At 48.4% G+C, this 10,548-nt stretch overlaps 1 protein-coding gene across 1 annotated transcript in view; it reads right to left on the bottom strand.

Annotated features, from left to right (window-relative positions):
- Positions 1-8,737: 8,737 nt before the first annotated feature.
- PI4KA (phosphatidylinositol 4-kinase alpha) overlaps positions 8,738-10,548 on the bottom strand; it is a 93,454-nt gene continuing 91,643 nt past the window's right edge. The window contains exons 54-55 of the mRNA XM_028710583.2: positions 10,336-10,419; positions 8,738-9,478 (exon numbers count right to left, since the gene is read on the bottom strand). Coding sequence (XP_028566416.2) covers positions 9,427-9,478; positions 10,336-10,419 — 136 coding nt within the window. The 3' untranslated portion in view covers positions 8,738-9,426. The remainder of the gene's footprint in view (positions 9,479-10,335; positions 10,420-10,548) is intronic.

Genomic DNA, 10,548 nt, shown 5'->3' with positions numbered 1-10,548 from the left:
GCATGACTAAGCTGCTTCTGGCGAACCAGAGCAGCGCACGGGAACGCCGTTTACCTTCCTGCTGGAGCAGTACCTATTTATCTACTTGCACTTTGACGTCCTTTCAAACTGCTGGGTTGGCAGGAGCAGGGACCGAGCAACGGGAGCTCACCCCGTCGCGGGGATTCGAACTGCCAACCTTCTGATCGGCAAGTCCTAGGCTCTGTGGTTTAACGCACAGCACCACCCATGTCCCCTCTGTGTCCTAGTACTCCACAATTGGCTAAATAGTTCTGGTAGGCCCTCACCTCTCTCCTGCAAAATATGGGGAGCCTGGAGACACCCCTAGGATGTCAAAATGCATCGCTCTCTCTCATTCTGCCTGCCTTTGACTTTTCATGCGCTCTTTTGGAAGGTTTCCAGGGTTTTCCTCATCTATTTACTTGGTTTTTGTTTTGCCACCAGTGGTGCTAATGGAGTTAATGAGCGTGAGATGCATTGTCTGAGCGCTGAATGGGCCTCGCGTATTCCTTATGGCATCTCCCAAGGCGCCCCAATTAGACGACACATTTTTTAAACAGGCAAGTTTAAAACCCACCCACTAGCCCTGAAAGTCAGCGCTTGAGACTAAGAAGGACCTTTCCATGCCTCGCTTTTTAGGGCAACCAAAGTGAGGGGGTTAGGGAGAGAGAGAAGAAACTCCTGTATCAGGCGAGGCTACAACACCTGAGGCTATTTATGGAGGGAGCGAGTTTAAGGACGAGGGGTGGACGTGATAGAATTATAAAATTCTGCATGGCACAGGGAAAGTGGATAAAGAGAGGTTTCTTTCTCCTCCTTTGATAAGGGACAGCCAGCGAAGCTTAATTTTTGGAAGATTCCGGACAGGAGAAAGCAGTCAGCAGTTAAGCTGTGGAACTCACTCCCACTTGAAGGAGTGACGGCTGCCAACTCAGATGGCTTTAAAAGAGGACTAAGACAAATTCATGGCAGAGAGGGCTGTCAGTGGCTACTCGCCACAACTGCTTTCTTTGTCTTTATGCTTCCCATAAAATATCTTGAAGCATTTTCACAGTAAGGGCGCCGACAATTGAAAACGAAGTCCATATATACAAACAATTCCATATATCTCAAAAACAATTTCCCTACGTAAAAAGAAATAGAAATAGGCAGACTGTGAGAAAGACGTTCTTTCTCCACTGAATATGCCTCTGAATACCACTTTTGTTGGGAATTGACTGCTTTAATCTCCCGCCTTTTCTCTCCAGGGAGCGAAATGGGGCAGGAATGGTCCTCTTCTTCCTTGTTTTCCCCCCTGCAACAACCTTGTGAGGTAGATTAGGCTGAGAGGTTGTGGCTGGCCCAAGGTCACCCAGTGAGCTTCAGGGGTAAGTGGGAATGTTAAGCCATTCTGGACTAGATCAGAGCGTTTTTCATCTACTCCAGTCCTCAAGACTGACAGTGGTCCTCTGTTCGATATAAAGCAGCCAGCCTTTGCCAGCACTTGAACGAAACAAAAAACTACATCAAACCAACCAGATCCATCTGGGAAACCAGCAAGCGGGATGCAAGCACAAGGCCTTCGCTCCTCTAGTGGTTTTCGGTGACTGGCGTTCTTGTTGCCTCTGTCTACAGAAACAGAGCAGAGCCATCAATAGGAATCTCCTCCATGAATTTATAAAGGATCTTCACTGGCTCCCAGTACATTTTGCAGCACAATTCGAAGTGGTGGTGCTGACCTTTAAAGCCCTAAACAGCCTCGGTTCTGTATACCTGAAGGACCGTCTCCACCCTCACCGTTCAGCCCAGACACTGAGGTCCAGCACCGAGGGCCTTCTGGTGGTTCCCTCCCTGAGAGGTGAGGTTACAGGGAACCAGGCAGAGGGCATTCTCGGTAGTGGCGCCCGCCCTGTGGAACGCCCTCCCATCAGATGTCAAGGAAATAAACAACTACAGTGGTACCTTGGGTTACAGATGCTTCAGGTTACAGACGCTTCAGGTTACAGACTCCGCTAACCCAGAAATAGTACCTCGGGTTAAGAACTTTGCTTCAGGATGAGAACAGAAATTGTGCGGCGGCGCGATTAACGAATTAAGTTCTTAACCCGAGGTACCACTGTATCTGACTTGTAGAAGACATCTGAAGGTAGCCTTGCATAGGGAAGCTGTTAATGTTTGATGTTTTATTATGCTTTTATATTTGTAGGAAGCCACCCAGAGTGGCTGGGGCAACCCAGTCAGATGGGTGGGATAAAAATAAAATGAAATGAAAATTCTTCTTTTCAAGCTATCCTAGTTGGTGGCTTGGGGCCCCTATTCTTATTTATTATGCATATATTCATCGCCTTCTGCACTCACCTCTCAAGGTGATGTACAAAATACAATTGAAATACCGGTAGTTTTTAAAAACCCCATTCAAAACAACACAGAAAATGAGAGTGGACATGAACACACACACACACACACACACACACACACACACCCATGTGGACACCCATGTTAGATTCTCTTCTCTTCTATTTCCAACAGAACAGAAGCTTTGCTGCTTTCAAAGGAGGGCTGTGCTATTTTCACTTTGCCGTACAACCTTCTGGTGGCGTGCAGGGCTGGGCCCTCTTACACGCAGGGTCTCGCACTCACACCTTTTGGGAACCGAGCGCTGGGGAGACGGGTGGGGGAGACCCTCAAAGCCTGCAAGTCTGTTTCCAGCTCTCTCAGATTCCCCAAGCGGAACCCGAGCCAAGATTTGTCTAGTTTCAAACTTAAACCTCTCCGCAGCTCCAGCCCCAACCCATAAATCTCCCCCTGTCACCTCAGGCTTGGCCCATGCGTGCATGCTCAAACATATGTCTGCAATAATGGAAAAGCAGGCCCAGGTTCACCCAGAGGTTCCCATATCTAGCTTCCCTTCTGTAATTAAAGGGGGTGGGGGGAGAGAAAGACAAAAACCTCGAATGGGCAAAGGAACTTTGCAGTGTCTTCTCACAGAGCATCTCGTGGGTCATGGGGGACAGGCTGATGCTGCCCCCTAGTGGTGGCCTAGGAAGCTGCCTTCTGCTATGTCAGACTGAATTTAAGGAAAAACCCCAATTTTTCAAGGAAAACCCCAGAATTGATTGGTGTGGGTGTGTGGGTGTGATTAAAAACCCATCCCTCCCTCCATAGAATCCTGGGAACTGTGGTTCAATGGTGCTGGGATTTGTACATGGGAGGAAACTACGGTTCCCATGGTTCTTTAGGGTGCTTTCAATTGTGCTTTAAATGTATGGTGGTGGTGTTGTTGTTTAGTTGTTTAGTTGTGTCCGACTCTTCGTGACCCCCTGGACCAGAGCACGCCAGGCACTTCTGACTTCCACTGCCTCCTGCAGTTTGGTCAAACTCATGCTGGTAGCTTCGAGAACACTATCTAACCACCTCGTCCTCTGTCGTCCCCTTCTTCTTGTGCCCTCCATCTTTTCCAACATCAGGGTCTTTTCCAGGGAGTCTTCTCTTCTCATGAGGTGGCCAAAGTATTGGAGCCTCAGCTTCACAATCTGTCCTTCCAGTGAGCACTCAGGGCTGATTTCCTTCAGAATGGATAGGTTTGATCTTCTTGCAGTCCATGGGACTCTCAAGAGTCTCCTCCAGCACCATAATTCAAAAGCATCAATTCTTCGGCAATCAGCCTCCTTTATGGTCCAGCTCTCACTTCCATACATCACTATGTTGTTGGATAGAACACCTCTATTTTCATTGGAGAAAGGTTGGAGGGTGTGAAAGTTCTTCACACAGCATATTGTTAAACCGCGAAGGTCTTTGTCATCTCTGTTTTGGTCTGTAGCCACTGATAACCACTCACAGCCTCCATGGATTTCTCTAATCTTTTAAAGACATCCTAGTTGGTGGCCATCACTGCTTCTTGTAGGAATCACATCCATGTGCTGAACGGAGAAACCAGCTCCTCTGACGCTTCCCCCGAAGCCAGGAGGGTGTTTGAGTCTCATTTTGGATCTTTGTGCCTCTGTCCCAGCTGCGTTCTCGCCGCCAACCCAGCCTTCGAGAAAACCATGACGTTCAGTTGATGAAAGAATGAGAGACAAGGGTGGGAGGCTTGCCAGGGATAATCTGGCAATGCAATCAGAGAGCTCAGAAAAGTGGGGGGTGGGAATTGGAGGGGGGAGCATCTGCGTGGCTTTCCTGCCCCAGGTTGGAGAAATAGATGAAGTTGGGCTGCAGGATCGTGCACAGCCCAAATCAAAGTATGTTTAAATTAAAAGATAAAGGGAGCTGTGTGCTGGCTGCACCTTGCAGGCCCCAGATCCAGCCGCTGACAGCTCAAAGGACCAGAGAGCAGGTAACAGGCAAGCCAAACACCTGTATGAACAGCTGCAGAGCTGCTCTGCCAGTCAGAGCCGACACTACTGGGCTACCTAGATGAATAGGCTGTGCCTACACTGGTCCCATCACCTAATGGCAAATAGAAGGGGAAGAAATGGAGGCAGTGAGAGATTTTACTTTCTTGGGCTCCATGATCACTGCAGATGGTGACAGCAGTCACAAAATTAAAAGACGCCTGCTTCTTAGGAGAAAAGCAATGACAAACCTAGACAGCATCTTAAAAAGCAGAGACATCACCTTGCCGACAAAGGTCCGTATAGTTAAAGGTATGGTTTTCCCAGTAGTGGTGTATGGAAGCGAGAGCTGGACCATAATATTATTATTATTATTATGAGTTGCCCCAGCCACTCTGGTCAGGGGTCATCTAGACCAGCCCCTTGCAAAGCAGGAATCTTTCGCCCACCATGGGACTCAAACCCACAACCCTGAGATTAAGAGTCTTGTGTTCTACCAAATGAGCCACCCCCTTTTACTTGGCTGGAGAACCGCACTGTGGAATCTGGAAAAGTGTGAGTTTCAAAGGATAACTCGTTTCCATTCAATAATAATAATAATAATAATAATAATAATAATAATAATAATAATAATTTATTTATACCCCGCCCATCTGGCTGGGCTTCCCCAGCCACTCTGGGCGGCTTCCAAAAGAATATTAAAATACATCAAACATTAAAAGCTTCCCGAAACAGGGCTGCCTTCAGATGTCTTCTTTGCTGGGACCCACTCCCAGGCAGCCCTGACCCCTCCAATGGTTTTGGATGGGCAAATCTCACAGGCAAAACAGAAGGCAGCTTCTTATATTGGGTGTTTTAGGTGTAGCCTTCTTCGCTGCTGCCTGGACCAAACCGAAATGTACGTTCCCCAGCACGGCAAAAAATCAGTGTTTGATTCAATTGGATTCGCCCTCGGATTTGTTGCAGAGCGCCTCCTGGTAGCAGCTCTGCGCAACTCTCGTGAAAATCTAAGTGATTGTGACACTTTCCCCTTGCATGCCAAGACAGGCACCAGAAGCGGACAGGACCATTTTTGGGTCCACAAGGCGGTTTCTGCACCTGCTGCTGTAGAGGGAAGTGAGAGGCAGATGGGGTTCCTCAAACTGGGAAGGTAGCCCATCTAGGAGAAGGAAAAATCTGATCCTAAGCCTCCGCAGCCTTGCAGGAGAAGAAAATGCTAATGAGTAAATACTGCAGACTGGAGTTCCTAAGATGGTTGGATGGCGGATTCTATGCCTCCTTCCAGCAACTCCTGCAGCCAAGCCGGTGCCAAACATATTTCCTTTGGTCCACATCAGCGAGGCCGAGAAGGGAGTGTCGTCGTCTGGGCAGCTCAGGATCTCCATACATACTACTCAGGTTTGCGTCTCAGAGTGGTCACTTTGGTCCTGCCAATGCAACAGTGTAACTTCACCCCCAGAGCTGCACTCCATTGTCTCTCGACACAGACGGATGGCAGCCGTGATGGCAATATAGCCTAAAGCCAGGTAGTTCCGTTGCAAGGAGTCGAGTCAGTTTGATCAGCACAGAAGTCAGTGGCACAAGCTACTGAGAGGAACGTGTTTTTAAGAGAATGCAGCAGTGAGACCATAGCTCAGTGGTAAGGCACGTGTTGAGGATCCCCGGGTCAGTGGTGCCTTGTGAGCATTTGTTCTCTTTATTCCTTACATTATATACCACCTAGGAGTTCCTCCCCTTCTGCTTTTTATCCACACAACAACCCTGTGAGGTAGGGTCAGTCTGAAAGGCAGCGACTAGCCCGGGGTCACCCAGTGAACTGGGCGAGGATTCGAACCCTGGACTACTAGGTCCTAGTCCAGCACTCTTAATTGCTACACTCATGCCAGTGAGGTGGAAGGCAAGGGGTCGAAACAGCAGGCAGAACCAGAACCAATCAGAGGCACAGCCAACTAATTCGAATCTTGCCCCATCTTCCCCTCTGCTCTACGTGGGGCTGCCCTTGAAGCTGTCCCAGAAACTCCAGTGGGTGCAGAATCCTGCAGTGAGGCTCCTTATGGGGGTCTCTGTCATTTTCCAGCTGCACTGGCTCCTGGTGGAGTACAGGGTCAGATTTAAGGTGCTGGTTGTGACCTTTAAAGCCTTTCACGGCCTAGGACCCTCGTACCTATGGGACGCCTCTCCCAGTATGCCCCACGGAGAGCCTCAAGGTCCGTAAATAGCAACACCTTAGAGGTCCCAGGCCCTAAGGAAGTGAGATTGGCTTCAACCAGAGCCAGGGCCTTTTCAACACTGGCTCCGGCCTGGTGGAACGCTCTGCCTCATGAGACCAGGGCCCTGCAGGATCCAATTTCTTTCCACAGGCCCTGTAAGACAGAGTTGTTGCGCCTGGCCTTTGGCTTGGAATCAATTTGATTCCCTCCCTTTCTTCCTTTTCCTTTCTCCTCCTGTGATGGAACTCCTATTTAGGGACTTCCCTGGCTTTTTTCTGGTCATGTAGGACCAGTCCGGAAAGTTAGCCTTGGTGAAGACTTGACATTTTCACCCCCAAAAAAGTTTTTTATTTGAGTTTCCATTGAAATGAGGCTGTATTTTAATGCTTTAATGTTTTAATGTTGTATTTTAATCTTGTTTTTAAGTTGTAAGGTAAAGGTAAAGGTACCCCCTGCCCGTACGGGCCAGTCTTGACAGACTCTGGGGTTGTGCGCTCATCTCACTCTAAAGGCCGGGAGCCAGCGCTGTCCGCAGACACTTCCGGGTCACGTGGCCAGCGTGACAAGCTGCATCTGGCGAGCCAGCGCAGCACACGGAAACGCCGTTTACCTTCCCACTGGTAAGCGGTCCCTATTTATTTACTTGCACCCGGGGGTGCTTTCGAACTGCTAGGTTGGCAGGCGCTGGGACTGAGCAGCGGGAGCGCACCCCGCCACAGGGATTCAAACCGCCGACCTGACGATCGGCAAGTCCTAGGTGCTGAGGTTTTACCCACAGCGCCACCCGCGTCCCTGTTTTTAAGTTGTATTTCAATCAATTTGTTTTTATATCGGCTGTTAGCCGCCCTGAGCCCGGTTTTGGCTGGGTAGGGGGGGTATAAATAAAATTTATTATTATTATGAGGTCAACAATGAGACTACGAAACTGTGTTTAAGTTAGGCAGGTGGGCAGGGGAGAGCTGGGTGAGGTTTGTGGGACAAACCTCGCTCTGTTTTGCTGTTATTTCTCTTTTGTGTTTGCATTTACATCCCAGCTTTTTCTCCAAAGTGCTCAAGTACACGGTTCTGTTTACAAATTCCACCGCCTCCTAAAACTCCAATTTCCCCGCGTAACAACTTCCAGTGCCCAAAAGAAAGTAGGGGAAGAGGAAAACTCAACTGCACATCTCTGGGGCTTGTGAGGAGGTGTGTGGGAGGGAGCAATCGATGTTGTGTCCAAACGACTGCATCACGCTGGCGAGTTACTACGCCAGCTCCTTTCCTGAGCTTTCTGATCTGCACCGCGCAGAATAAAATTAGCACTTGAATAGTGCTGATCGAGTAACCCAGCAAATGCAAAGCTATAAATTTTGCTTCTGCTGCTCTCTGGGGAGGCGGAGGGGGGGTGTCTTCTTTTGTGCAGAGACAAACCGAGCAGCTGGCAACGCCGGTGCGGAAAAGCACCCTCTGTCCGAAAGAATGCGGGATTCCCAGTGACAGCAGGGAAGGGATGGGATATTTTGCAAAGTGGTAAGAGATTCCGTGCTGCACCTTGCCCAGAAATACAGAACCCTTTGGCTCTGCTAAGGGCCTTCTAGCGGTTCCTTCACTGCGAGAAGCCAAGTTACAGGGAACCAGGCAGAGGGCCTTCTCGGTAGTGGCACCTGCCCTGTGGAACGCCCTCCCACCAGATGTCAAAGGAAAAAACAACTACCAGACTTTTAGACGACATCTGAAGTCAGCCCTGTTTAGGGAAGCTTTTAATGTTTGATGCATTACTGTATTTTAATATTGTGTTGGAAGCTGCCCAGAGTGGCTGGGGAAACCCAGCCAGATGGGCGGGGTATAAATAATAAATATTATTATATAAGGCCTCTTGCTCCTCCAGATGGAGGCTGGAGAGGAGTGTTCAAGTGTGTGTTGAAACTGAGCTACTGTCCCAAAGCAAAATTTGCATCCGTTGCTCCACCCACTTTTGCCTCTGGCCACGCCCGCCACAATGCCCCCCACCTCCAGATGTTGCTCTCCTATCATTCCTGACCTTTGGCCATGGCCTGCAAGCACGACAGCACTTGGCTCACCTGCGATTCTCAGCAACCGATGAGACGGTGGAGGCAACCGTTGTGGCTAGTAGCTGCTGATACCTTTGTTCTTCATGAATTTGCCTAATCCTCATGATAAAAGCCGGTTGTTTTTATTATTATTTTTTTAAAAAAAACAAATGCTGGAACCGAGACGTAAAGTATCCTAAGGCTTTCTTTTTTTTAATTCCATTTTTTTTTAGATTAAATATATTTTGGATAGAGTTTCTCTCCTTAAAACCACACAAAAGGGGGGAGGAAATACATTCTTCATGTAGGTACGAAATACTGACCGTGGAGCAGGAACCATTTACAGTGCAAAGTACAATATTAACACAGATGCAGGGCTATCACCACCTACAGACGATTATCATTACAATTTCTACAGCATTCACCAAGAGCAACTTAATGCTTCCTCGCCGCACTGAGCAGTGACTCTAGAGCATTTGGCTGCTGCCGGATCCTACAGAGTGGGCGTTTTAATGGAACTTGCTTCCAAAAGCCAAAACAAAACCCCCTGGCAATCGCCACATTCCTCGTGTTTATCGTTTCCTTGCTGAGTTTTACACTCATTCGTAGCTGCGACAGGTTTTTTGAAAATCCGCGACTGCAGCCAGCTGCTGTGTAATCTAGGGACACGGACACCCTGGAGAAGGTAAGAGGAACTATTTGAGAGGTGCTGATTGTTACAAAGGTCCTGTAAAACGGGCACACCCACATTCACATGCACACGCACGCAGAGAGGATCGACCGGAGGCAGGACGCAGTGACTTCCAGGAAATCACGTTTCTAGGCTGGAACAACGGAGGCGGGGTAGTGGATCCCCCGGGATAACCCCATCTGGGTTCAGTAAGGAATGTCGTTCTGGTAGTACTGGATCATATCGTAGGTCTTACTCCTGGAAAAAAGGTAACAGAAACAGAAGGTGATTCAGAACTGGCCACCTAGGACTAATCTACAGCAGTGAGTTATACAGTGGTACCTTGGTTCTCAAATTCCTTGGTACTCAAACAACTTGGAACCTAAACACTGCAAACCCAGGAGTAAGTGTTCTGATTTGTGAACTTTTTTCGGAAGCCGAACATGCTCCCTTTAGAGTGGTACGCTTCTGATTTGAGTGCAACACTTTCATTTTGAGTGTCATGCTGAGGTCTGTCTGTTTTTGCTATTTATTTTGCGTTTTTTGTGTGACTGTGTGGAACCCAGTTCAGCTACTGATTGATTGTGTGATTGCAGTACATTGTTTATTTCTTTCATTTTATGGATCAATGGTCTCAATAGATAGTAAAATTCATGTTAAATTGCTGTTTTAGGGGTTGTTTCTAAAAGTCTGGAACGGATTAATCCGTTGTGCATTGCTTTCTATGGGAAAGCGCGCCTTGGTTTTGGAACACTTTGGTTTTGGAACGGGCTTCCGGAACGGATTAAGTTTGAGAACCAAGGTACTACCACTGTAACGTGAAAAAGGTGTTATAAAAATGTGACACCAGAGGGTGCTGTAGAGCAGCGATCTTTCGCCAATGGAAAATAGCGTGTTTTTAAATAGCGTTTTCCAGATCAGTGGAGATCCAGCCTACTGCGACAAAGGTACAATTCTCATTCATCGCTCCTCCCGGTTTTGCCTCTGGCTCCAGCCCACGGCTGGGATGCGGCCCCTGGAAGGCTGCCCCAAAGGAAATGCAGCCCTTGGGCTGAGAAGGGTTCCTTCGCTAGAGAACAGCCAGGAAATAAGCCAGCAGACGTGTAGAGGCCTACCTGTTGCTGAGGAAGCAGCTCTGGATTATCTTGATGATGAAGTTGGCGGCTTCTCTCTCCGTCATGTTGGGGCTGAACCTGTTCCTGTTCGAGGAGGAAGCAGAGGAGATCTCAAGAGTTTGGGACTTTGCAGTTTGGAGAAAAGGCAAGTGAGAAGAGACATAATCATGTATGGGCATGGAGAAAGTGGAGGAAGAACTTTTCTTTCTCCCT

This window comes from Podarcis muralis, chromosome 16, assembly GCF_964188315.1.
Source record: "Podarcis muralis chromosome 16, rPodMur119.hap1.1, whole genome shotgun sequence".
In the NCBI taxonomy this organism is placed as follows: domain Eukaryota; kingdom Metazoa; phylum Chordata; class Lepidosauria; order Squamata; family Lacertidae; genus Podarcis; species Podarcis muralis.
Note: the sequence above shows the minus strand (reverse complement) of the source record. Positions and strands in the feature narration are given on the sequence as shown.